Source organism: Budorcas taxicolor, chromosome 5 (genome assembly GCF_023091745.1).
Source record: "Budorcas taxicolor isolate Tak-1 chromosome 5, Takin1.1, whole genome shotgun sequence".
NCBI classification, from domain to species: domain Eukaryota; kingdom Metazoa; phylum Chordata; class Mammalia; order Artiodactyla; family Bovidae; genus Budorcas; species Budorcas taxicolor.
In genome coordinates this window covers 38156904-38184243 of record NC_068914.1, presented here as the reverse complement: position 1 = coordinate 38184243, position 27340 = coordinate 38156904, and the positions used below count along the sequence as shown (strand labels likewise).

At 41.9% G+C, this 27340-nt stretch overlaps 1 protein-coding gene across 1 annotated transcript in view; it reads right to left on the bottom strand.

Moving 5' to 3' along the window:
• Positions 1-2018: 2018 nt before the first annotated feature.
• TARBP1 (TAR (HIV-1) RNA binding protein 1) overlaps positions 2019-27340 on the bottom strand; it is a 65549-nt gene continuing 40227 nt past the window's right edge. The window contains exons 15-31 of the mRNA XM_052640412.1: positions 23933-24120; positions 23265-23502; positions 22971-23159; positions 21431-21612; positions 20900-20971; positions 19534-19654; positions 18751-18861; positions 17947-18096; positions 16074-16160; positions 15907-15966; positions 13223-13419; positions 11655-11736; positions 9520-9691; positions 3554-3745; positions 3272-3396; positions 2735-2871; positions 2019-2375 (exon numbers count right to left, since the gene is read on the bottom strand). Of these exons, the coding sequence (XP_052496372.1) occupies positions 2207-2375; positions 2735-2871; positions 3272-3396; positions 3554-3745; positions 9520-9691; positions 11655-11736; positions 13223-13419; positions 15907-15966; positions 16074-16160; positions 17947-18096; positions 18751-18861; positions 19534-19654; positions 20900-20971; positions 21431-21612; positions 22971-23159; positions 23265-23502; positions 23933-24120 (2472 nt within the window). The 3' untranslated portion in view covers positions 2019-2206. The remainder of the gene's footprint in view (positions 2376-2734; positions 2872-3271; positions 3397-3553; positions 3746-9519; positions 9692-11654; positions 11737-13222; positions 13420-15906; positions 15967-16073; positions 16161-17946; positions 18097-18750; positions 18862-19533; positions 19655-20899; positions 20972-21430; positions 21613-22970; positions 23160-23264; positions 23503-23932; positions 24121-27340) is intronic.

The following is a 27340-nucleotide window of genomic DNA, read 5'->3' as shown; positions in this document are numbered from 1 at the left end:
ATGGGCAAATTGTGTTTTCACGAATTTATTCAGTGTTATAAATAACATATTATAAAGACACTCCCTATTATTTGTAGAGTAATGCAAACTAAAGCCATAACAGTTGATCACTACATACCTATTAGAACGGCTTAAAAACACTGATAGTACCAAGTGCTGATGAAGACGCAGGGAAACAAACTGGTATTCACTGCTGGTGGAGGAGGCTGCCTCTGAAGGGGTCACAAAGGAATTTTTAGGTGTGGAAGCTGCTTTCTCCGACATCATGGTGTGCACTTGTCAGAACCCAAGAGAGTTATACACTGTAGAGAGTGACTTTGTGCACATTAAAATCCAATAGGATTTTGAGAGACTTTGTTTGGAATGAAGACTGGTAAATCAGTCTATTACACATATATGACATAAACTCACTGAAAGGAATGGGTAAGAAAGGAACCGGCCCACGTAACTTTGTCAGACACTGGAGGAGACTGCGGAGTAGAATCAGTACAGCATCCCGGATGCCAAAGCCAGCGCTCCTGGGACAGAAAAAGTATCAGCGGGAAACGGGAAACCTGGACAGATCAGAATCGTTTGCGTAGTGAACAGCACCGTTATCAATGTTAATTTCTTAGTTTTGATGAATGTCTGCGGTTATGTAAGATCCTATTAGAGGTATCTGGGTGAAGCGCATGTGTACTATCTTTGCAACTCTAATGCAAAACAAAAATTGTTTTAATAAAGCTGCAGAAAAACATATATACAGGGAACAGATTCTGAAATCTAAATATTATTTAAACAGACCCAGTGATTATGTTGCTGGAAGGTGATAGTTACCATTAAATAATAAAGTAATCCTAATAACAGAACCCTCAGAAGAACAAAAACAGAGAATCAACCCTTGAGGGTTCCAGTCTCACTTTTGGTTAATGATGAGCACGACTAAGTCACCTTCTCTGTCTACGCAGACAACTCTAAGAATACAGACTACTATCTAATCATTATTTGAACCCTGAGCAAAGGTGACATAGGAAAATTTCCTAAAAACTTTATCTGAATGATTATGGCAAATAGATGGGGAAACAATGGAAACAGTGAGCGACTTTATTTTGGGGGGCTCCAAAATCACTGCAGATGGTGACTGCAGCCATGAAATTAAAAAATGCTTGCTCCTTGGAAGAGTTATGACCAACCTAGACAGCATATTAAAAAGCAGAGACATTACTTTGCCAACAAAGGTCCTTCTAGGCAAAGCTATGGTTTTGCCAGTAGTCATATATGGTTGTGAGAATTGGACTATAAAGAAAGTTAAGCGCCGAAGAATTGATACGTTTGAACTGTGGTGTTGAAGACTCTTGAGAGTCCCTTGGACTGCAAGGAGATCCAACCAGTCCATCCAAAGGAAATCAGTCCTGAATATTCATTGGAAGGACTGATGCTGAAACTGAAACTAATACTTTGACCACCTGATGCGAAGAACTGACTCACAAGAAGAGAGCCTGATGCTGGGAAAGACTGAAGGCGGGAAGAGAAGGGAACAACAGAGGATGAGATGGTTGGATGGCATCACTGAGTCAATGGACATAAGTTTGAGTAAACTCCAGAGGTGGTGATGGACAGGGATGCCTGGTGTGCTGCAGTCCATGGGGTCACAAAGAGTCGAACACGATTGAGTGACTGAACTGAATCGATGGCCTATTTCATGGCTTTAAAACTAAATTACGAACTTTACAGGGACCCTGGGTTGATAACCTTGCCAAGCATGTTTCCTCTGAGAAATGGATAGAAAGCAGCAGCAGGAGGCCAGTGACTTCCTCATGGGGAAGCTAACTTTCCACCCCCCTGCCCCAGCCCGTGCTTCCTCCTGGCAAGGGAACAGTATTCATAGATAACTGCAGCCGCCTTAATCCTGCCTTCTCCCACCATAATCCACCTTTCTGACAATACTAGTCTCTAGGAAAGAAAAGATCTTTCTAAAATTCATTGTTTTATTTCCACAATTAAAATATTTTATTAAAGAAGTAATACAACTTAGCCAAAAATGTTTATTAAAGGGGACAACATATACAGTAATATAGTTAAGGCACATGATAAAGTTTTGGCATTAAACTGTGAATAAAAAAGACAAAACTATCCCAGTCAATTTCAGAATCTATCTCATGAGTCCAGGTAGTTTTAAACATTTCAGCAGCACCAACAACAACCCGTGTCAGGTGAGGCGCGGGCGTCAGGCCGTGGAGCCCCCCTGCTTCAGCAGCTGCTGCCTGGTGTACTCCCAGATCAGCAGCGCCCCACTCACGTGGACGTTGAGGGAGCGGATGATGCCCTGCTGAGGAATCTCCACACACACATCCAGCTGCTGGATCAGATTCGCTGGAATCCCTTCACGTTCGTTGCTGATGAGGAGAAATGGAAGAAAGGTTAGTTTTTTTGTAAAAAGCAATTTTTTTTTCTTAGACATCCTGGATATTACTGGAAGAGAAAGGTTAACAAAATGAAACAAGTCTATGGTACCAGAAAAATAAACAAGAGTGTAACAAGATTTATGGGTTGATTCTGTGTTCACCGAACCATCCCCAACAGGTAAAGTAAAAGGAAAGCCTGGGGGCGGGGGGGGCCAGGGAGTGGGAGGGGGTGGCGCTTTTCATAAAACTTTAAGTCAGAAGTCAGGTGTGGGGGTAGGATCAGGAGCCCAGGTAAAACTGTAAATCTTCTGAAACATTTTCGAGACAGAGACTCAAGACAAAGCTCTTACCCCAACAAGAGTAAAGACTTCTCAGGGAAGCAGTACCGGGTTAGGTCTACACTTTTGGCAGTCTGTTCCACACCCACGATGGTGTAACCTTCTGCCTTTTTCTGTTGTAGATAATCGATCAGCTGAGGTGGTTTTACCTTAGTTTAAAAAGAGCAGAATATTAAATTGTTCATTTACAGCCCTGATGGGAATAAAAGAAAAAAAAAAGAAACTTCTGATGAAACTGAAATTTGTTAACAGGAAAAGGACAGAATTATACACTATAAAAAAGGATGCTCCCAACATCATATACATTTATAAAATCAGAGTGAGTTACAACAGGACACATTTCACTAAAAAGTCTACATTATTGATGATTTCTAAAAATATAATAGTGTGAGAGATAATAAAAAGGAGAACAGAGTGGGCTGTATTTTACTTTTTAGTATTATTTTTAAAATATGACAGGCTGGACTACTGCAAAAGGAATGACAGGAAGACAGAGTACTAGAGAGTCTGGTGAATGAAAATTTTAATAATCAAGCACTTTCCACCCACCTCCACTAAAGGAAGCCACTGTTCTGCTGAAACACTGAGGTGCTGAAACTGCTTGTCTCTGACACACTGAAGGTTGCCCATGACCAGCGCCGCGGCCCCGAACACCTCACAGGTCCGGCACAGCCCTGCACGGGACAAGCGGGGATTACTGCCGCCAGCCTAAGGCCACGCCCACCAGGACCCGGGCATCCTCTGGAGCTCCCGGGGAAGGTGGAATGTGGACAAGAGGCCCAAATGGCACTGGGTTAGTATAGATTTTCAGGATCAAGACTGTCCCTTTACCTCCTAAATTGGTTGGCTTATCAATGAGTGAGGCCACTACAATCAGTCTGCTGATTGACTTTCCAAGTTTGGCAGCACGATCCTGAAATACCAGCTCCAGGTCCAAGTCTGGAACATGGTTCTTCCACGGGATAATCTTCTTCTGAACATCAATCCACTCTGACTGGTTATCTGCTTCACCTGAGTTGGAACCTGGGAAGGAAAAAGAAAATATAAACCTCTATTTACGTGTGTGTGTCTGTGTCTGTGTCTCTGTGTGTGTGTGTGTATGTGTGTTAGTTATTTGGTTTTGGCTGCGCTGTGGCGCACAGGCTCCAGAACGCGCTGGCTTCAGCATCCGCGGCTCGCAGGCTCTAGAGTGCAGGCTCAGTAGTCGTAGGGCAGGCACCGAGGCACTCGAGATCTTCCTGGACCAGGGATCGAACCCCTGTCCCCCGCACTGGCAGGAGGATTCTTAACCACTAGACCACCAGGAAAGTCTCATATATATATTTTTAGGAGCTTAAATAAACAGTTTAAAATGAGATTTTTAACTAAAGAACTTTAGCTGGATTCAGATACAATTGCCACTTTCAATAATAGTTGCAAATATTCAAATTAAACTCTACTAAGCAAAATACAACAATTTATGAAAATAAAAGATGCACATTTTTTCCATGTTCAGTTCAGTTCAGTCGTTCAGTTGTGTCCAACTCTTTGCGAGCCCATGAATCACAGCATGCCAGGCCTCCCTGTCCATCACCAACTCCCGGAGTTCACTCAGATTCACGTCCATCGAGTCCATGATGCCATTCAAACATCTCATCCTCTGTCGTCCCCTTCTCCTCCTGCCCTCAATCCCTCCCAGCATCAAAATCTTTTCCAATGAGTCAACTCTTCGCATGAGGTGGCCAAAGTACTGGAGTTTCAGCTTTAGCATCAGTCCTTCCAAAGAAATCCCAGGGCTGATCTCCTTCAGAATGGACTGGTTGGATCTCCTTGTAGTCCAAGGGACTCTCAAGAGTCTTCTCCAACACCCCAGTTCAAAAGCATCAATTCTTCGGCGCTCGGCCTTCTTCACAGTCCAACTCTCACATCCATATATGACTACTGGAAAAACCATAGCCTTGACTAGACGGACCTTAGTCGGCAAAGTAATGTCTGTGCTTTTGAATATACTATCTAGGTTGGTCAGAACTTTTCTTCCAAGGAGTAAGCGTCTTTTAATTTCATGGCTGCAGTCATCATCTGCAGTGATTTTGGAGCCCAAAAAATAAAGTCTCACACTGTTTTCCATGTTAGCATACCCAAAATTTGGAAGCATCTTAGAATCCTTAAGTCCCACATCCATAGTTTGGTAGCATTTTTTCTTAGATGTACAGAAAATAATCCTGTATCTTGCAAACAGTGTTGTTAGACTGGAGTTTTCTGTAGGAATACTGTATTCCAGAAAACAACATAAACAGCTTTTATCTTATTTTACAAGTACTTGGGGGCCCTTTTCTAAAATGAGGACTATTCTTTCAAATAATTCTCTCTTCACCAACTCGCTGAGCACACAGAACATACTGACCTGTCTAACTGTGTGTTCAGGTCTGAGATCCTTCTTCCAGGCTCTTCCTCAACCCTGTCCCACTCCGAACCTGACTGAGCAGACGGGGGCTCTGAGGTTCCTGGGGACGGAAGAGACCTGACCCGGACGGTGATGCAGTCCTATACTGATGGCGTGCTCACACAGGGAGGCGTTACTAACGGGGGGGACGGCAAAGAGCCAGACCCAGGAGGGCTCCGGGGAGGGAGTGTTGAGCAGAGCAGAGCATGGGAAGGGTGGTGCAGGCTGCAGACTTGGCATGTGCACACACGCAGGCTGCGGCAGGACAGGGCTCGGGCGGCGGCAGCGCTTTAGGGCTCTCACAGCAGTCAGCTGATGGAGGCACATGACAGACCCGGTCCTAAGGACTTTGTGTATAATGATAAACAATTTATCATATAGACAGGAGGCAAGTACAGGGTTTTAAGAAGACGTTAACAGTACTGGTCTTGTGTTTTAGAAAAATCCTCCAAAGTGATGTGGAGGAGGAAAAGCTGGGGATGGAAAATCACTGAGAGGCTTTTGCACTAGCCCAGCAAAGACAGAAAGTCTCAATTAAATGATGCAAGAAGGGCTGAAGAGGAAAGGCAGAGTTGCCAAGCTCTTCTAACGGATAGACATGGCAAGAGACAACAGGAAAAGAATGACTTCTGTGAGAGCAAGCAACCTCACTGATAGAAAGGGAATACTGAGGAGGAGCCTCTGGGTGGAAAGCTAATGTGGGTTTGGATACTGAGTTTAAAGAGCTTACAGAAGAGCTGGTGCAAGCATCTAGCAGGCTTAGGAAAGAGGCTGGGAGAGACAAAGATCTGAAAGGTGCAGTTACACAGGTGGTGGTTTCTAGCTGTAAAAAAGTAAAAAATGTGCAAGGAGAGCCAACAGAATGGGAATTAAAAATGAAGGCACCTAGGGGATCCTAGTATTTGAGTCTCAGCATAGAAAGAGAAGAGGAACTAAAAACCCTCTTGATGAAGATGAAAGAGGAGAGTGAAAAAGCTGGCTTAAAACTCAACATTCAAAAAACTCAGAATATGGCATTTGGTCCCATCACTTCACGGCAAATAGATGGGGAAAAAATGGAAACAGTGACAGATTTTATTTTCTCAGGCTCCAAAACCACTGCAGATGGTGACTGCAGCCATGCAACTAAAAGACGCTTGCTCCTTGGAAGAAAAGCTATGATAAACCTAGAGAGCATATTAAAAAGCAGAGACATCACTTTGCCGACAGAGGTCCACACAGTCAAAGCTATGGTTTTTTCCAGCCGTCATGTACGGATATGTGAGCTGGACCATAAAGAAGGTTGAGCACTGAAGAACTGATGCTTTCGAATTGTGGTGCTGGAGAAGACTCCTGAGAGTCCCACGGACTGCAAGGAGATCCAACCAGTCAGTCCTAAAGAAAATCAACTCTGAATATTCACTGGAAGGACTGATGCCGAAGCTCCAATACTTTGGCCACCTGATGTGACTCACTGGAAAAGACCCTGATGCTGGGAAAGACTGAAGGCAGGAGGAGAAGGGGACGACAGAGGATGAGATGGTTGGATGGCATCACCAACTCAATGGACATGAGTTTGAGCAAATTCAGGGTGGAAAGCGAATGTGGGTTTCCATTATCTCCCTGGGGTGATACCTCCCTAAGTGGGTTACTCAGGGAGATAGTCATGGGCAGGGAAGCCTGGGGTTGCCAAGAGTGGGATATGACTTAGCAACTGAACAACATAGAAATCATATTGCAATATCTCTCTTTACCCAAAACAAACAAACAGAAAGACCTCTGCAGCCTTTCCCCACTCAGTAACTCCTCATCCCTCTCCACAGTGGAACTCCAATCAGACGTCAGGATGTGCTGTTGCTCCCTTCTCTCCTTCCCAGCAGGCTGTCCCTTCCAGCTCTTGTCACCAGTCTTTTGCCCATAGATCTTCACATCTGCTGACCTCTATTTTAGGGAAGCTCTTCCTCCATGCTTTGCCTCAGTTGTTCCTACTTCCTGTCTGCCTCTGCTCAACTTTAGCTCCTTGGTGGTGGTGAAGTCACGAAGTTGTGTCCAACTCTTGCAACCCCATGGACTGTAGCCCCCCAAGCTCTTCTGTCCATGGGATTTTCCAGGCAAGAATGTTGGAGTGGATTGCCATTTCCTTCTCCAGGGGATCTTCCCAACCCAGGAATAGAACCTGGGTCTCCTGCATTGCAGGCTATGAGGGAAGCCTGAAAAAGGTCTTTTTAATCCTTTGTCACAGCTTTACTTTGCTTTATTGTCTCCACAGTACTTTTTTGCTGACATATTATCCATTGCTATAGGGGTGTGCTCATCTAGGAATTGAGTGCCCTGAGGGCATGGCCTTTGTCTTAACTTTCAGCCTGTAGCAGGCAATCAGTAAATCTTTGTAGACTGAGTAAATAAATTTAAGGTGATAGTATTAAAATGCATTCATGAACATCCACAGTATTTGATTAAACAATGCACATTCCCAGAACTGCCCTCCAGAGTTAAAATCTAAGGGCAGGACTCAAGAATCTGCACTTTTAACGTTATCCAAGAGATGCTTGAAAACACTAAAATTTTAGAGAAGTATAAATTTAAGGGGCAAGTGGGAGAGCTCAAGGAGAGGAAGAAAAGTCAGACTGAGAAGGAAAATCAGGATAGCAGGAAACAAGCAAATAAATGCTACATAAAGTCAGGTAGAAAGTGAAGAGGAACTAAAAAACCTCTTGATGAAAGAGGAGCGTGAAAAAGTTGGCTTAAAGCTCAACATTCAGAAAATGAAGATCATGCCATCTGGTCCCATCACTTCATGGGAAACAGATGGGGAAACAGTGCAAACAGTGTCAGACTTTATTTTGGGGGGCTCCAAAATCCCTGCAGATGGTGACTGCAGCCATGAAATTAAAAGACGCTTACTCCTTGGAAGAAAAGTTATGACCAACCTAGACAGCATATCCAAAAGCAGAGACATTACTTTGCCAACTAAGGTCCGTCTAGTCAAGGCTATGGTTTTTCCTGTGGTCATGTATGGATGTGAGAGTTGGACTGTGAACAAGGCTGAGCGCCAAAGAATTGATGCTTTTGAACTGTGGTGTTGGAGAAGACTCTTGAGAGTCCCTTGGACTACAAGGAGATCTAACCAGTCCATTCTGAAGGAGATCAGCCCTGGGATTTCTTTGGAAGGAATGATGCTGAAGCTGAAATTCCAGTACTTTGGCCACCTCGTGCGAAGAGTTGACTCATTGGAAAAGACTCTGATGCTGGGAGAGATTGAGGGCAGGAGGAGAAGGGGACGACCGAGGATGAGATGGCTGGATGGCATCACTGACCCGATGGACTCGAGTCTAAGTGAACTCTGGGAGTTGGTGATGGACAGGGAGGCCTGGCGTGCTGCGATTCATGTGGTCGCAAAGAGTCGGACACGACTGAGCGACTGGAATAAACTGAACTGAAAGTGAGGTATGGTAAAGAAGTAGACGAGACAGCTTCTGCTTTTCTGAAAGAAGCCGCAGGGATGGTTCTGGGTTAGGGCAAGCGAAGAGGACAATGTGAGTGACAGAAATGCGGAGAATACAGATCACTGCTACACATCTCTTAAGGTTCACTGTGGTTTTAAAGATGGGTGCAGGACTTGATCCTAGGTTTTGGGAGGGCAAGCTTGACTGAGGGGAGGAAGGAGCAGGAGGTGATCAACAGGGAAAGGCAGGTCCTAGAGAAAGCTGCAGGGAAGTGGGCGTGGCTGAGGGCTGGAGCCTAGGGGAAGATCTAAGAGGTAAGTGATGCCAGCCAGAGGGAGCGAGAATGGGAAGCTCGGCTTCATTCCCGAAAGGGACAAGGAAAGAGACTGCTTAATTTGGCCCTTAAAAAAAAAATCTCTTTTTTCAGAAATATATAGTAGAAGGCAAAGAAGAGAGAAGATTTTAGCTTTACATGGTAAAGCAGGTGAGGCTCTCTTCGGCTTTGAACAGCAAAACCAACTGACATTGGCTAGATTAAAGTACTAGTCAGGGGACTTCTCTGGTGGTCCAGTGGTTAAGAATCCACCTTCCAATGCAGAGGACGTGGGTTTGATCCCTGGCTGGGGAACTAAGATACCACATGCCCCTGGACACCTAAGCTCTGTGAGCCACAACTAGAGAGAAACCCTGAGTGCTGCGACGAAGACCCAGTGAAGCCAAAAATAATAATAATACATAATTTTAAAAGCCTACTTCTAAAGTAAATGAATGAATAATAGCGTACTTCTAAAACTAGGACAGAAGTGCAAAGTGACACCACACTGTCTGTCTTTTCTCTCACAGGGGGAGCTGAGGTCAGCACATCAACAAAACAGTGACCAACTATCGTTTCTAAGTAATATAAATCAGGGAGCCTGATCAGGCAACAGGGGGAAAACAAAAATGCTTACCTACGTCCTGCTGGGACCAGTCACCTGGTTTTAGTTCACACAGTTGAGTTGTAGAAAGGTACCACTGAAATCCTGCATCTAAAGGAATGTCAGTGAACCTGGTAAATTTACCAATGGCAATCCATTCATCCTCAATAAGGCCGGAGAGGCGTGGAAGGATGTAAAATATCGTCTGAAAGGAGAATTGTAAAATCTAAAATTTTTGCCCCTTAAAAATAATAAAGAAATACATGATAAAATGTTTCAAGTACAACTTATTATTACTGATGTATTCTTCCAAACTATCATGTCTGATCAGATTACATACTTTCATTTGCATCTTGTAGCAACTGTCTTATCTAAATTTATTATCTTCTCTAAGAAATTAAGGGATTGATTTGGAAATCCTTAGGAGCAGGCAGATCTTCCGCTCCAGCATTTCTTACTGTACACACTACACACCATGCCGTGGACACAAGCAAAAAGTGTTTGGGAACTGATGGGCATTAGTGTTGGACGGTATTTGGATAAATACTGTTTATTGACAGACAAATACCTCCATTAGCAAACAAATTCAAGGTCCTGTGATGCCAGATCTTTACCCTCACTGTCATTATACAGATTTGGAATCCAGATTTGCATCAGCTGTATCTTAGCTGTGTGATGTCAGATAAGCCATTAGCCTTTCTTGGCTTCAACTTCCTCATTGATAAAATGAGGGTAAAATCAGGTTAAAACAGCACATGGAAGTAATTTGTAAACAGCAGTTATTCATTCATTACATAACAATCCTCCTTCCCTTTTCTTACCTATGACAAGAAAAGTGAGATCCTCAAAGGTGACAAGGCACGTAAGAAGCAGAAGCACAATAGGCAATTTAAGAATGAAATAACAAACTTATAACATTGTGCAAGTCTTCATAAAAGCTTTTAGAATTAATATGGTTTTCAATATTCATGCAAACTTTAACTGGCTTGGATGCAACTAAGTGTTTATTAAGTAGCTACTAAGTATAGCTCCAAATGTATAAGGAGAGTTCTCGTGAGCCATTATTTTATTTACATATACACACTTTATGGTTCATATAATTAATGGACAATAAAATATATTAAATATATGAGAGTGAGGCAGTCAAAGTCAGGACGAAGGAAGAGGGGAAGCAAGGGACTTACTCCTGCTGGAGAAGTGAATAGAAAAGGCTGACTTAGCACTACAGAGTTATTAAGAGTCCTTCAGAAAGATGTCAAACAAAGCATTCTGGGTGCTAAAGGACATAGAACAGAACATGTTAAAATATTTGAAAACTCCTAAATAATTTTTGCAATGAAGCAACAGAAACCACACAATAATGTTCTATGATGAATATCTCACAATAAACAAATCTCTATATTTCTTTTTAAAAAGGCCAGCTTATTAGTAATCCACACACACAAATAACCCAACAGCAACAACAAAAACTCTTATGCACAGTAGCTTAAGTTACTGATACTTCCAAGTTCCTTAGAGGAAAGGTCCCAGGTCGTGTGTGTGTGTGTGTGTGTGTGTGTGTTTAAATTTAGGTCACATAGTTAAAAATCAAAGGCAAAACATGATAATTACAGTTGAAAAAGGAAGAAAGTAGTAATCATTTACATAAATTTTAATAATCTCTATATTGTTAATTAATTCACATGCTAACTGTAATAAATACGTTTATGGTTCTTAAAATTACATAAGCACATTATCTATTATGATCAGTGAGGTGATCGATCATTTGCTATACAATTTCTATCATCGAGAACCTAAAATATGCACTTATAAGAGTAGATCTTTTTGATCTTTCATAACAATGGGCTTCATACAACAAATCTCACCTGCACAAATGTTTTCACTCATTTCCTTTTAATGTCAGAACAGATTTCTGTTCAGAGTGAACTATTCCCCCTTCCAGGGTTTACAAGCCAGACACTGCCTGAGAAACAGAAAGTGAAGATGACTAGCCAATTTTCACTGCTGAAGAGCGAAGCGCGAGCAAGCCGCCTGCACACGGCGACAGAATAGCACTGAGAACTTTACAACGTGAAGGCGGTGCTGCAGGGACAGTTAGCCTCATTATATAAGGATGCATCAGGGCTACAGACACGGAAGGAAATTCACACGTGCTCTTCTCTGCTCACCTCCAGACAGTAATCCTTCAGCGGGTGGAACGCTGTGAAAAAGAAATGCTCCTGGATGCGTTGCCAGTTCTTCTTCGCGCTCCTAAGGGTTAAAAACACGTCTGAGGAACGGAACTAGTGAATCACCTCCGGTAAGAGTGAACACCAGTTAGGCCTTTTAAGCAGGCACTGTGGAATTTAGAATGTGTAGGAAATTTGTGAATTTTGCCTCAAGATTTGTACACCTCTATCTTCAAGATTAAAGCCTTTTAACAGCTGATCCTAAATGCGATATTTTGAAATAAAACCTGAAAAACAGACAAAGAAATTAAATACCTCTCTCCCAGTCCTACAACAATGATTCAACAAGAATGAAAACCAGGTCTCTCCTTCCTCAAAGAGATGGTGGTCAGTGGATTGGAAAATCGCATAACGGCTACCACAGATACACCTCTCATGCCGGGGAAAAGGAATCCTAAAAGGGAACTGTATACGAAATCTAGGCTGGGAGTCTTACGTCTCCCTCTGGCCATAGAGGCTTTGAAATTTTTTTTTTCCAGGACAGAAAATCATTACATAGGTCACTTTTCTACTCTGAAGATTCATGACACGCAGCCAAACAGCAGCAGTGTTCATAAGTCAAACAAAAGTAATACAAGGGTTTAAATTCTTAACTTTAACAAGCACACACATAATACAGCAAGAAAACAAAAATTTGACAAGGCTGAAAAGGCAAAAGGGGTAGGAAAAAAATTATAAAACATGGCCACCAGGTTTTGGGTTAAATTCATGATCAACAAACTCCAAGCTAAAGCAGGAATTTCAAGACGCCTTCTCCGCTCCCACCAATGTACCTTCTTCACCCCTGAGTTCCAGTCCCTCCTGTCACTGAAGACCAGGCCTCAGTATCAGTGGGGTAACAAACAGGAGACCTGAGATGAGAGATCAGCCCCCTCCTTACACAGCTGCTGGCTCTGCCCCTTGGCTTTCCAAAGCCTCTTCAAGGGACAACACCCCAGTGCATGTCCAAGCTCCCATCCCCTGGGTTCTGCTCTGCGCTGTGCACCCCTCCCAACTCCATCCACCGCAGCAGTGTTTTATCTGTTTGATATCAAGCATCTGAGTAGGATTTTGTTTGGGGAACCAAGAAGTTCTTTTAAAAAAGAAAAAGGAGCTCCCAGCTTTAGTGGGGACACTGGAGGGGTGACAAGCACATGGCTTTAAAGTCAGACCGTGCTGCTTCTCAGTGGTTCTTTGACAGTAGAGGATGCTAACATTCAGCTGCACTGAAGAGAACCATCTCAAGATAAAGACCAAGAGTTAAAAAAGGCGACAAAAGGTCAATGATGGAGCTGATAGCACTTAGAACTGTAATTAAACTGCACATCAGTGAGCAGCTTAAATGCTCCCTGACCCGGCTCTGCACACCGCAGCCTGTGATGTGCTTAAGAGAAGCTGCTGCGGCCGGGCACCCCCGACGCCTCTCCCCACGCTCTGCTGGACCAGGCACCCCCGACTCCTTGGCTGGGCACCCCCGACACCTCTCCACACGCTCTGCTGGACCAGGGGAAAGGACAAGGCCTGCTTACCCTGCTCCGTGCATGTTTTCCACTTGACTCAGACTGGATTCAATAACAGAAGTTAAAGCCTCAAGTTCTTCAATGTGTAACCCCTTACACATGCTCCAGATTTTCTTAAGAGCGACTAGCGCATACAGTCGAATGCTAAAATTGTGGTTTAAGCACCACTGCAGCACGATAATAAGGGCTTGCTTCAGAATTAGTTTCTGAAAAGAAAGAATCATTCTTCATATGTAAACCAGGACCATTTGACCCTCTACTGTAGGAACAAAAACAAGGTTACAGATGATGAAAACGCTACAAAGTAATTCTCTTTCACTGGTTTTGCATCATCATTCTCAGACAGGTTAGAGATACACTGGCATGGCCCTTTCCTCAAGAAGCAAAGTATCCTCCCAGCTCCTCAGCTCTTATTTATGATGCTGCCACACATTTCCCCCACACTCCAGTACCGAGGTCAACCTGAACAAAGCACTTTCAGGCTAACTATAATATAACCTGTATTTAAACAGTCTCCATCACTTATTGCCGAGAAATATTCTTCAAGAGCTCTACTTCAGGCGAACCTGAAACTACTTCTAAGGCAAGCTATCCCATCAAAGTGCTGTTTTCCCTGGTCTTTGGTCTGAACCACTCTGTTTTCCCTAGTGGTGACTTTGGGCACACATAACATTGATTGGTGGCAGGAAAATTAAGAAGAATAGTAAGATAACTTAAACTTTGCTATAGTCTTTTTTAGTGAATTCACAGATTTTTCTATCTTCACAGCCTAGAGATTTTATACAATAATAGTCCCTAATCTGTAAAACCACACAGTTCAACAGATACTGAATGGCAAAGGAAGTGATGTGAAGTAACGTAGAAGCCAGATGGAGTCAAACATTTGATAAAGTGTCAGGAGCTACCTTAATGTTCCTGCTAAATGGCTCACCGGAAAACGCTCCTGGCTGCACCAGGCTAACAGCCCGGCAACAGTGCGGTTTTTTGTCTATCTTATTTCCCTCAACAGACTGTAAGCAAATCTCTCCCCTGCACATATTTAAAGCAGAAAGATAACACGTGATAGTATCTGATGTTAGAGATTCTTACTCTTACCAGAAGGTGTTAGCACAAATTTTCACATGACTGCCATCTGGTTGCCAGACACTGTAACACACCATTGATTTTAAGATATTATGATGGTTTTTCAGGTTAAAATGTGTTGGGAAGACAGGTCTGGTTTAGGATTGATGAAAAAAGGTTAACCACAAATTTGACTGTTACTGTGTTTAAAGACAACACTTTGAAAAAGTCTAGGAAACCTACTCCCAGAATATTTTTATTTCAGACAGTTGACTGCTGAACAACAGGGGTCTGAACTGTGCAGGTCCACTTACACATGGATTTTTTCACTAAATGCTTCCTACAGCGCCACCTGATCAGCAGTTGGTTGAATCTGCAGATACAGGTGAGTAACCTTGTATTATGGTGACTATAAAGCTATATGTTGATTTGCCACTGGGCAGAGGGTCAGGGCCCCTAATTCCTGTGTAGACTGAGGGTCAACTGTATTTCCTCCCAGAGTTTACAACACTGCAGTGCATTCTCTGCAGATTCAATAATACAGCATCTTGCTCTAAATCGTAGTTAGTTAGTTCAGTTGCTCAGTCATGTCTGACTCTCTGGGACCCCATGGACTGCAGCACGGCAGGCTTTGCTGTTCATCACCAACTCCCGGAGCTTACTTAAACTCATGTCCATCGAGTCAGTGATACCATCCAACCATCTCATCCTCTGTCGTCCCCTTCTCCTCCCACCTTCAATCTTTCAAGCATCAGGGTCTTTTCCAACGAGTCAGTTCTTCGCATCAGGTGGCCAAAGTATTGGAACTTCAGGTTCAGCATCAGTCATTCAATGAATATTCAGGACTGATCTCCTTCAGAATGGACTGGTTGGATCTCCTTGCAGTCCAAGGGACTCTCAAGAGTCTTCTCCAACACCACAGTTCAAAAGCATCAATTCTTTGGCGCTCAGCTTTCTTTATAGTCCAACTCTTATATCTATACATGACCACTGGAAAGATCACAGCTTTGACTAAGACAGACCTTTGTTGGCAAAGTAATGTCTCTGCTTTTTAACGTGCGGTCTAGGTTGGTCATAGCTTTCCTTCCAAGGAGCAAGAGTCTTTTAATTTCATGGCGGCAGTCACCATCTGCAGTGATTTTGGTGCCCAAAAATAAAGTCTCTCACTGTTTGCACTGTTTCCCCATCTATTTGCCAGGAAGTGACGGGACCGGATGCCATGATCTTAGTTTTCTGAACGTTGAGTTTTAAGCCAACTTTAAATCTTACTGGCAGGCTTCCCTGAATTCTTCACAGTTGCCACAGTGATGAACCAGAATTAGTTAGGATCTCTACTTATCTAGGGAAGATGCTCTAAACCTGAGAAAGATGAAAGAGCTGGCCTTCACACTTTGAATAATGACAGCATTTCATATAAACCTTCAAGAACACAATGGCTTGTAAATACTCTGACCATAAGTTTCTTTGTACAAGCATGTGTTAAGTAACTCCACAGTTACATATAATGAGGGAAGTCTTATTTAAATAATTTTACACAAACGCTTATATGAAATTAAGAATCCTATCATTACAAGTTGCCCATTAATATATGCTGAGGTAGACCTCACTGTGTGTGTGCATGTGGGCCACACCTTAGTATGCCTCTGTGTCAAAGTGCATCTGTCATTAGCGGGAGGGCGGAAGCAGAGAAGCTGCAAAACACACAAGGAATACCCCACATGAAAAAAGTTCATACAGATATATAAATTCTATTTTGATGGTCAAGCCTGAGCTCTTCTTATAAACAATTTATACTCACCTTTTCCAGGATATTTTCAGTAATGATGTCCAAATGTGACAAAACTGATAAAAATGTACAAATGCTTGTTTTAAGGTTTTCTTCACCCTGAAAATATATCAGATACACCAAACCGTCATTCACAGCTGTAGTGAACCCACGTCCCTCAAGGCACCAGGCTGGATGCCATGGGGTTGGTGATGAGAGGCCAGCTCCTCTCTGATGCAGCCACGGCTTACAGGGGGAACAGATGAGCACAAGCAAGTAAAAAGACAGGAATGACCTAGAGCCAAATGCCCACAGAGCAACCCTCAGCAGACACAAGGGCACTAGACACTCAACCAAGGATTGAGCAAGGGTGGAGGTGAGGGTGAGCTCACTGCAGAGTCGGAAGGGCGGGGTGTGGCATGGGAAGCAGGAAGGAAAGGGAACAAGTACAAATGAAGAAGACAAAGACACAGGCAAAGAGGAGGCAAAGGTCCCCAAGTGGAGGGGGAGCAGCAAAGGTTAAATAAGGGACTGTGCAGGCCCTTTAAAATGTCACAAGGAAAAACTGCTTGTAAAAGTGTTAAACCAGAATTTGGGAACCTTCTCGGTAAGTGATTTGGAATTACACATTATTTTAGCAATAAAAAACTGACGAACGCCAGGTGGACTGGAGACTATAGACACTACAGTTCAGAAACTGCTCCAAGAGGAAGATTTGATGATTAATCCCTTTATGTAAGGAGTAGTTACTGCATGTCTTCCATGGGCCAGTAACTGTTGCAGAAAGAGGGGAAAACAAAAATAGGTAAGATTCTTGCCTTCATGGAGATTAGAGTCTTATGGGGAAGAAAGGTAAAATCCAATCAAACAATAAATCAAAATTCCCATTATAACAAGAACTATTTCTCTGCTACCAAAACCCATACTAAGGAGATCCAAAGTACTCAGGGAGATAGCTTCCTTTAAGAAAAGACACAAAGCACATGTGAACTTCAATCTGGAAAACTTCGCTATGCAGGCAAAGATGATAAAGAAGACCATTTCAGGCTGGAGCACGGTACAAACAGCCTGCTGATGAGGAGGAAAGGTACTCAGGTGATGAGAGGGGTACTCAGTCACCTAGGGGTCCCCAGTGAAACAAGCTTCCCCACATTCATGCCCTAATCCAGACCCTCCCCCGGCTGGGGGCTTGGTCATGCATCTGCTCTCGGCTGATGAGCCATCCAAAAGCAGGATGCGATCAGAGGCCAGGGGAGCATGAGAACATGGGGACGCATCCTCCTGAAATGTTCATTCTTGGAGAGAGAGGTCTGGCCTCCCAGCTGGAGACATGTTGAGATAGTGGTGCCTGGCACTTCGGCTGGCCCCACGACTGCGGCTGAAGTGAAAACACATGGGGGAAGAAGCCATTTGCAGCCCCCAGCCCAGCAGACACCACATGCAGAATCACCCAGCCTGGCATAACTAGGAAAAACAGTAGATAGGTGGTTACAGCAGAGGAATGAGCAGCTCAGCATCATTACCAACAAGAGATGAGAAATCATTTGGTTAAGGAGAGACTGTGTATAGAAGGGAGGCTCATTGTTCTTATCTCTAAGATCAAACAAAGACACTGCTCAGTAAATAAAAATATAGAAGGCACCTATTTCCCATATTTTTTAATAACAGAAGCCTTTTCCATCTTTGTTTTGTTGGAATAGAAAAGCTCTCAAATAAAAATTATGCTCTACTCAAGATAAATGCCAGAGCTTTCTGTCTCCTAAATTAATTCAAATCTTGCAAACACAATTTAGGATGTCAGTATATTAGGGGCAGGGCAACAGAAAAAATCTATAAAGTGAAACAATGTCCCAACATAGCCCAAATCTTTTCATTAAAAAGACATGAAAACAATTCCTCTACTTACATAAGAAAAGCAGTTCCAGAACTTCGGAAGAAATTGAGGGAATTTATGAAGAATCAGTATAATAATCCATTCTATAAAATATTTTATGGATGCCTGATTATTGATGAAGCCAGCCTGGAAAATCTTGTCAATAATTTTATTCAAGAAATTCTGAGAAAAATAAAGTTGACAAATTAAACTGTTATCATTATTAATTTTAAAATCTGAGCTATAATTAACATACAAAAAGGTGAAGGTTTACAGAATGTTGATGCAATGCATTTATTTACCGCAATATGACCATCACCTCTGCAGCATTAGCTAATGCCTCTATCATGTCACATAATAATTTCTTTTTTTGTGATGGGAACAATTCAAATCTAGTGTCTTATCAACTTGGAAATGGCTATTAATATTTTTTTTGGCCATGCTGCGTGGGTTGCGGGATCTCAGTTCCCTGAACAGGGATTAAATCCAGGCCACAGCAGTGAAAATCTGAAGTCCTAACCACTGTGAATGGCTATTAATTTTAATTAAGAAACAGTCACTAATGAAAAAAAAAGCTTAAAGTTTTATTGTGGCATAAATATATGTTAAAATGTTATAATAAAATACTAATGGAAAAATGTATTAAGTGGGACCATTTAAATCAGTTTCCAATTTACTTCCATGACACCTAACTGTCTTAATATTCTATTAAACTTCTGAATAACTTTAAGAACTGAAATACATATTTTAAGCAGCTTACTTCTCAGTTTTAAAGAAGCATGTAACAGCTTCCATATGAAAACATTATGCTTAAAGGTACAAATATAATTAACATACCTGATCAAATTTGGGGAAAAGTACAAGCAGAATCTGCCATATTCGGTTTTTCACCCTGTGTTGTTGAGAGTTCACATAGTATCGAGTTCTCGATTTGGACACCAACTCATCCTGGGAGGGAAGAAGGGAGGGAGGGGTCAATGTTAAACTATCTACTGAATTTGTGAGTAATGAAAACAAAATCAATGACAACTTCAAGTTTAAAAGGTATAAACTGGGCATAGGAGCCTATTATTTGAAAGGTAGAAGGATAAAAAAGACACTTCCTTATGACACTGTTTATTTTTCCTTATGACATTTTTTAAAGTTTCCTTTCAAAACAATGCATTTACCTGCTTTTGTTTTTTAAACTTCTTTTAAAATTAGGAAAGGAACCATACGCCTGTGCTTAATATGAAAGTACTTGGAAATGTCCTTCTCTCTCCTCGTGCCCCGTTAGAGCTGAGGGGTCACGTGGGCGAGAGGAGACTGAGATGTTAGCCGTACACTGAGAGCGAAAGTGTTAGCTGCTCAGTCGTGTCTGGCTCTTTGCGACCCCAGGGACTGCAGCCCGCCAGGCTCTTCTGTCCATGGGGTTCTCCAGCCCCTTGACTACGTACGTCTGGAAAAATGGGACCTGCAGGAGAGCTGCAGCGCCAAGCCCTTCTGGATTATCAGAGCTCTCTCCTGCCTTAATGGTCCGTTTCGTCTAAACTCAGTCAAATGCTACGTTTACTTTTGTTACGTCACTGCCAGTGCTTTAAGCAAGTTAAGATACTTTAAGCTAAAATAAAGCATATTTACTTTATCCAATAGCTTGATTGCAAGATCTTCCATAAACAACTTATGAGACATATTTGAGCCATCTAATAAACACAGGAATTTGACGGCACAAATTCTCACATAATGGTCTTCTCTTTTGGTACTAAAATACATAAAATGATAGATGATGTTAATACATCTTCAAAATAAAAAAAACATGTAAGATGTTAGTTTTGAAATACAAAATCTTAAGTAGCTTCATATTTAATGACAATTTAGGATAAACACTTAGGATAAATTTAAATTTAGGCAACAGGAGCGCCTGTACAAAAAGTCTGAAAGAACCCAAATTTACCCAGACTTTTGGTAAAACAATGCACACAGTGATACTGAGTCAATAATATCTTATCTGTGGACAAACGAGATCACAGCTCATGACACGGCTCCTGGAGGACCACAGACACCTCCTGCCCAGAGGCCAAAATACATATCAGCAGCACGCTCTTCTCACTGGGCACTGTGAATGCGTGTCTCTAAGTGAACGGCAAACTCAGGAAACACTGTGTGTGCTGAGCAGCCCAGCGTTTTTAGTATCCAGTGTGGAAAGATAAATTCACTGAAATCGTTAGTAAGCATTTCCAAGTCCATTAAAACTGTTATAATGTGAACAAGTGTTATTTTAAATTAACTATGTCTGTCTAATAGAAATCAAAATATTTTGGAACCATCAACTGAAAATTTTTACTTATTGTCATACTAAAGCAGCCAAGAAAACAAAAAATTAATTAAGACAATGAGCAGTGACAAATGTATATATTTAATGAAGAGTGGCAGATGGTTTAAACCACAAGTATGACTCTCAGAATAATTAACTTTTGGTAACTAGACACAATCATCATTTATTGTCCTAAACTCTAAACTCATGACAATACTATTTATAAACACCTATACACACAAAGTTTTGAAAATTATGTGAGAAAATAAAAATTTTTAAAAACCTCAATGATTTTAGCAGTAGATCAATCAGAGGTTTATCCCAGACATCAAACCTTTAGAGTCTATTTCAACCAATTTTGTTTTTGCGTGAGCATAGGGATTGGTGAATAGTGATTTTTAACCAAAAAAGAATCAACTTGTGCTCTGATGATCAGTCCTCCACCCAGAAAAGAGGAATAGGGATTGTATGCTTCCCATAGTTATTTCCTTATTTATGCTGGACTTCTGCACTAATTTTTAAGTTTATCAAATTTCAGTAAACAGTGACAGATCTGAAGAAAATATATTAGCAAGGGAATATAATTTCTAACAATTGTGAAGGTTCACACAATATCTTACACAGAATATCTCTCATGTGTTATATTTTGAATATTCCATTTACATCAAGATATAGAAGACCCACCACACTTACTTTTCAATAACAACATTTGCTGCGCACTCATGTCCAAGATTTTCTATGAACGTCTGTACATCCTGAATAAGTCTTTCCATAAAAAACATGCAACAAAGAACAAGTTTTAGAGGAAAAAAATTAAAGCCCCAAATAAAAAGTTAAGTAATATTTTCTAATTGAAAGTCTTAATATAAAGGCACTGCTGCTGCTGCTAAGTCGCTTCAGTCGTGTGTGACCCTGTGAGACCCCACAGACGGCAGCTCATCAGGCTCCCCCGTCCCTGGGATTCTCCAGGCAAGAACACTGGAGTGGGTTGCCATTTCCTTCAATGCATGAAAGTGAAACGAAAGTGAAGTCGCTCAGTCGTGTCTGAATCTTAGCAACCCCGTGGACTGCAGCCCACCAGGCTCCTCCGTCCATGAGATTTTCCAGGCAAGAGTACTGGAGTGGGGTGCCATTGCCTTCTCCGCTAATATAAAGGCACAATTCTACCCAAATAGATACTTAATATAAAAAATTATGAGAGGCTGCAATAATGGCATCTTTTACCTTTGATCACGCCGAAACACAGTTCCAAATATACATGCCTCAAGGACAAGTTCACTGTAATTTTTAGCAATTGATAAAGACACATTGGAAGCAGAAACTACCCAAGATCTGCAGCAATAACTTATCAGGATATTGAAGACTCCAGTTTTTATAGCAGACATTTCAATTATCCTGTACATAATCTGGAATGAAATACAACAGTTACTTTATCATTTGATCAATCAAGTTTTTTCTTTTTAATCTGTGTTGCCAAAACTTGTTACTTGAATGGCTTCCAAATGATAGTTTCAACATAACCATAAATAGTCTAAAAAATTAAAAACTCTTTTATCGTTTGAAAGATGAAAACCAATCACGGAATGCTAATTTTTCATTTCTTACCACTAAAAATAAATAAAATGTTATTGATACTGATTTCACCCAGAACTTTCCCAGAGAAACAACTGTCCAAAGTGAACAGAATGAAAGGCAGAAAAAAACACCTCATCCTTGACATGTTCAGTTTTCTTTACACTTGCCAGAGGCTTCCCTTTCCCCAAAGCAAAAGAAGCCACCATCTCTAAGTGTGTGCTGTGTGGCAGGAAACGACAGAGGCAGCGCAGTGACAGCAGGGCAACATACAGACTTATCTTCCATCGCCCCCTTCGGATCGGGAGTGCACGTGCACCCCAGGCATGATGCAGTCCCATTGCCTTATGTCCCCTCCTGCGCACCAGTGACTGTAAACACAAATGGCTCCAGAAACCAGAAAGCCCTTTCAATAAGGTTATATTCAAAGAAATATTTCTTTGTACGAGAAAAGCAACGGCAGACGCACTGACAAATGGCACCTGAATTTGCCCTCAGGGTCCAGAAGAAATCAAGCCGTGGTTGGAGTGAAGCAGCAGAAAAGGCGTGCCCACCTGAGTCAAGTACTAGGCAGCACCCAGCCGCTGCTCTCATGTAGAAATGACCAGAGCTGGCCAGTCATGCAATTTTCCAAGAGAAGAAGAAATAGAGATTTTTGTGCAAATTTCCCAATTCTTAAAAGCTGGCAACTATTAAGAAATTTTTAATTTGATTAGATGAACCAAATTTGGAAGGCAGATATGGTTCATGGGCTACCATTTTGCACCTACTCCTTTATATCTAACCGATTTTCTTGTTCTTACTTATGACACTAAAAGAGGTTCGAAATATTTACTGACTGAATGAAAAAATAACAGCAAACTAATATGGAGTTACAAATACACCTCTCCTCTTCCTCATGTGCTACAAGCTACACAAATTAAAATGAAAACAAAAAGTTCCCTCTTTTCTCCAAAGTAACTAGATTCACAGAAACCAAAAGTAGAATGCTGGCTTGCCAGGGGTGTGAGGGGAGGGATGGAAGTGGGGGATGTTTAACGGGGACAGAGATTCAGTTCCACAAGATGAAAAAGTTCTCGGGATCTGTCATAGCTATGTAAATAAAGTTAACACAACTGAAAAACAGGACACCTAAAAATGGTTAAGATGCTAAATCTTATGGGCATTTTCATCTCGATTTTTTTAAAGTTACCTCTTTTATTTTGAAATATGCCTGGCCCTTGATTTTCGCAGCGATGGTAAGAACTTTGGGATCAAAAACAAACTGAACAAAAGCTTTAAAATTAGACCAGAATATCAGCTGAGTGTTGCTTAAAGAGGCTATGATTTTCCATGCCATGTCAAAAGATTCTATGCAGAGTGATTCAGAGGTGGTCAGAAGCTGGTAGGGGAAAATAGAAAGAAAGAAACACATGATTATCACAATTTCAGAAACTGATGTCTGTTCCTATGGTTATTCTTCAATTTATGTCTCACTACGTCTTACCTTGGGAACCAAAATTTTCATACAGTGGAACACAGGTAAGACTTGCTCAGAAGGAAGAACTGTGAGGGCTTCTAGTGCAGACTGCAAAGTCCGTACTGCCACTGGAACTTCACCCTCTGAGGCTGGTGTAAGGGTGTCACATTTTCTCAACAAGAAAGAGAGGCAGACCCACTGATCGTGAATATATTGTGCAACTATTTTCCCCCATCCTTGGGAAGATGATGACTCTTCAAAAAAACTGAGACAAAAAAGTTAAGTCACAAACCCCATCCTTCCTTAGGTCTGTCTCAATTTCTTTTGCATGTAGTAGCACACTATCCTTACAAGGGGAGAAGTTAAACAGTCATTATTAAATTATTCTGTCTAGCAAAAAACAAGGAAACTGCAGAAAACTCAATTTCCTAACTACTCTGAAAGCAGGTGTTTTCACTCACTTTAAATGACTCACTGAAAACTAAATGCAGAAAAGTTAATGGGTTTCCAGTAATAGAGATAAATAATGTGATAATATATTGTCTGAATGAAGCCTGTTCTCAAAGCTTAAATAATTCTTTAAGTAACGGTGAGCGACCACTAATTACCTCTATGACTGAGACAAAAGTGGATTTTTAAACATTAGCAAAAAGAAGCCTTTCGTGTACATGCTGCTCTCCAAGTGGTAAACGCACCTGCTCTCCCCCTCTGTGTGGGGCTTCTGCAGAGTCTGATTGAGCTGGAGTGATGAGATGAACATTTCTGGGGGATCCGCATCCAGAGAGTCCGGCTGTAGCTCTGGCTTCTGGCTGAGGACCTCATACACCATGGCCAAGGCAGCCATGCTGGCAGCTCTCTGCATCTGTCTGCCCAGTGTGGGCTCCTGGGGAGGAAACAGGACAACCTTCTGTGACCAGTAAGGACGTGAATTCCAGTCTGCCGGAATCTCGTGCCCACCTTTTCTGCTTGGTGCCTGCTGCTGAATATCAGAGGAAAAAAAGGGAAATCCAACATACGTCGCTTGGTTGTACCATTTCTGTACAAACTGGTGGTGAACAAACAAAGTGGTAATAAAAATTCAGCAGTGTGTGAACCGAGAACTTCCAGATATCCAAGCTGGATTTAGAAAAGGCAGAGGAATCAAGAGATCAAATGACCAACATCTGCTGGATTACAGAAAAAACAAGGGAATTCCAGAAAAACATCTACTTCTGCTTCAATGACTATGCTAAAGCCTTTGACTATGTGGATCACAACAAACTGGAAAATTCTTTAAGAGATGGGAATACCAGACCACCTTTCCTGTCTCCCAAGAAGCCTGTATGCAGGACAAGAAGCAACAATTAGAACCAGACATGGAACAACAGACTGGGTCAAAATTGGAAAAGGAGTACCTCAAGGCTGTATACTGTTACCCTGTTTATTTAACTTAAAATGCAGAGTACATAATTCAAAATGCCAGGCTGGATGAGTCACAAGCTGGAATCAAGATTGCAGGGGGAAATATCAATAACCTCAGATATGCAGATGATATCACTTTAATGGCAGAAAGTGAAGAGAAACTAAAGAGCTTCTAGAAAAAGGGGAAAGAGGAGGGTGAAAAAGTGGGCTTAAAACCAAACGTTCAAAAAATGAAAATCATGACATCCAGTGCCATCACTTCATGGCAAACAGATGGGAAAAAAGTGGAAACAATGACAGATTTTATTTTCTTGGGCTCCAAAATCATTGTGGTCAGTGTCTGCAGCCACAAAATGAAGACACTTGCTCTTTGGAAGGAAAGCTATGACAAACCTAGACAGCACATTAAAAAGCAGAGACACCACTTTGCTAACAAAGGTCCACACAGTCAAAGCTTTGATTTTTCCAGTAGTCATGTACAGAGGTGAGGGTTGGATCATAAAGAAGGTTGAGTGCCCAAGAACTGATGCTTTTGAATTGTAGTGCTGGAGAAGACTCTTTAGAGTCCCTTGGACAGCAAGATCAAACCAGTCTAAAGGAAATTAACCCTGAATATTCACTGAAAGGACCAATGCTGAAGCTGAAGCTCTAATATTTTGGCCCCCTGATGCGAAGAGCTGACTCACTGGAAAAGACCCTGATGCTGAGAAAGATTGAAGGCAAGAGGAGAAGGGGGCGACAGAGGATGAGATGGTTGGATGGCATCACTGACTCAATGGACATGAGTTTGAGCAAAGTCAGGGAGATAGTGAAGGATAGGAAGCCTGGTGTGCTGCAGTTCATGGCGTCACAAAGAGTCAGACACAACTTAGTGACTGAACAACAACAACAATTCAGTAATTCACTAAAAGACAATTCGGATACAACTTTCCTATGAGTGAGTCTTATTTCAACTGTTTGGCTGAACTAGAATTAAAAACAAAAGGTCGGGGGACTTCCCCGGCTGCATAGCAGTTAAGATTCTGCACTCCCACTGTAGAGGGCACAGGGAACTAAGAACCTGCATGCCACCTGGTGCCGCCAAAAAAAAAAAAGAGAGAGAGAGAGAGACATTCATTCATTTAAAAAGGAAAAAACAGGGCCCCTTGCACATCATATGCAATTCCTTCAGTCAGCTGTATCCTGCTTTAGGCCAGGTGACGCAGCACAGCAGTTACTGATAAGAGCTGGACTCGTGAACCGCACAGCCTAGGTCTGACCCCTGACTGTGCACTTCCCCCAGCTGACTGTGGACACACACCTCACCTTGGTTTACTCTGCTGTACAATGGCGACAGTAACAGAATCTACTTCACAGAATTACTGTGAAAATTAAATAAACTGGTTATTTCACATAAAGCGCTTGGAACTCTACATGTAGGAGCACAAAGGAAGGAGACCAAGATAGCCTGGCTTTGTACATACAGAGAGAAAATCAATCTCTAACCAGAAGTGCAGGCAAGAACCTGGACAGGTTCTGTGAGAGATCAAAGCTGTTCTCCCCAGTACTGTCCACCACTAACACCTCTACAGAAAGGAACCCTCTAGTACTTATTCCATCCCACACCTGCCCCTGCCACCCCCAAAGTAAACTGAGTATCTCTACAGATCAATTTTACTCAGCAACACCGCCAATACAGGAAATAAAATGCAGGGTTACTTTTGAGTTGCATAATATGGTCCCTATTAACCTTCATCTAATTCAGTGAATCACTAAAGAAAGCAAGCCAATCTGTAAAAAATCACTGAGGTCTGGTTCATGGTTCTGGTGCACACTCAGAACTCACAATGTCCCTTCATTACACTAATATGCAGTGGATAGGATACTGAAGGATTAATCAGTCCTCCTTATAATTTTCTTCTAGGACACTTCTTGAAAACTACTTCAAAAATTAGATTATTAATGGAATTAAGGAGCTATTTTAATTAGCAGCCCAGACTGGATTATGATTCAGCTCAACTTTAAAAAAACTCTTACCATGTGTTAATTGCAAAGAGCTAACATTTATTGATGACTTTCCACGTGCCACGTACTGTTCTAGAGGTTTACCGGAAATGAGCTAGCTTTAATTTTCACATCAACCCTATAACCCTCATTTTGCAGATGCAGTAAATGAAGCACAGAGAGGTTAAGTAAGTTCCCCAAGGTCACACAGCTAGTAAGGATAAAGCCAGGATTCGTAACCAGGAAGTCTAATTCTAAAGCCTGTGCTCATAACCACTACATCTTATTCTATCATGTTAAGAAATGCCTCTAGGTACTAAAATCTAACGGAGAAGACATATACACATAAATTATTCCAAAAACAAGTAAAATGGAAATAAGTACAAAAATGAAGGTATACAAAGCAATAGGTAAATGAAGGAAAGAATGAGACACCAATCCAAGGCCTTTAAGAGAAAATGTAATTTGAGCTGGGACATTAAGGATGGACCAGCTACTGGCAAGTGTATGTTGAAGGGACGGCATTCTCAGTGTATATGGAAGCACCAAACAGAGGCGAGGCCTAGATGAGGCAGGGTGCGGTGTGTGCTTGTGATCTGGGAAGCCCCGTGCGGTGGCCCGGCAGGAGTGCAGCACAGGTGTCCTGTGGGAAGGAAGGGGAGAGGCTATGCACAACTAGGCTAGAAAGTGAGGCAGAAGGCAGCGTATGGAGGCTCCGA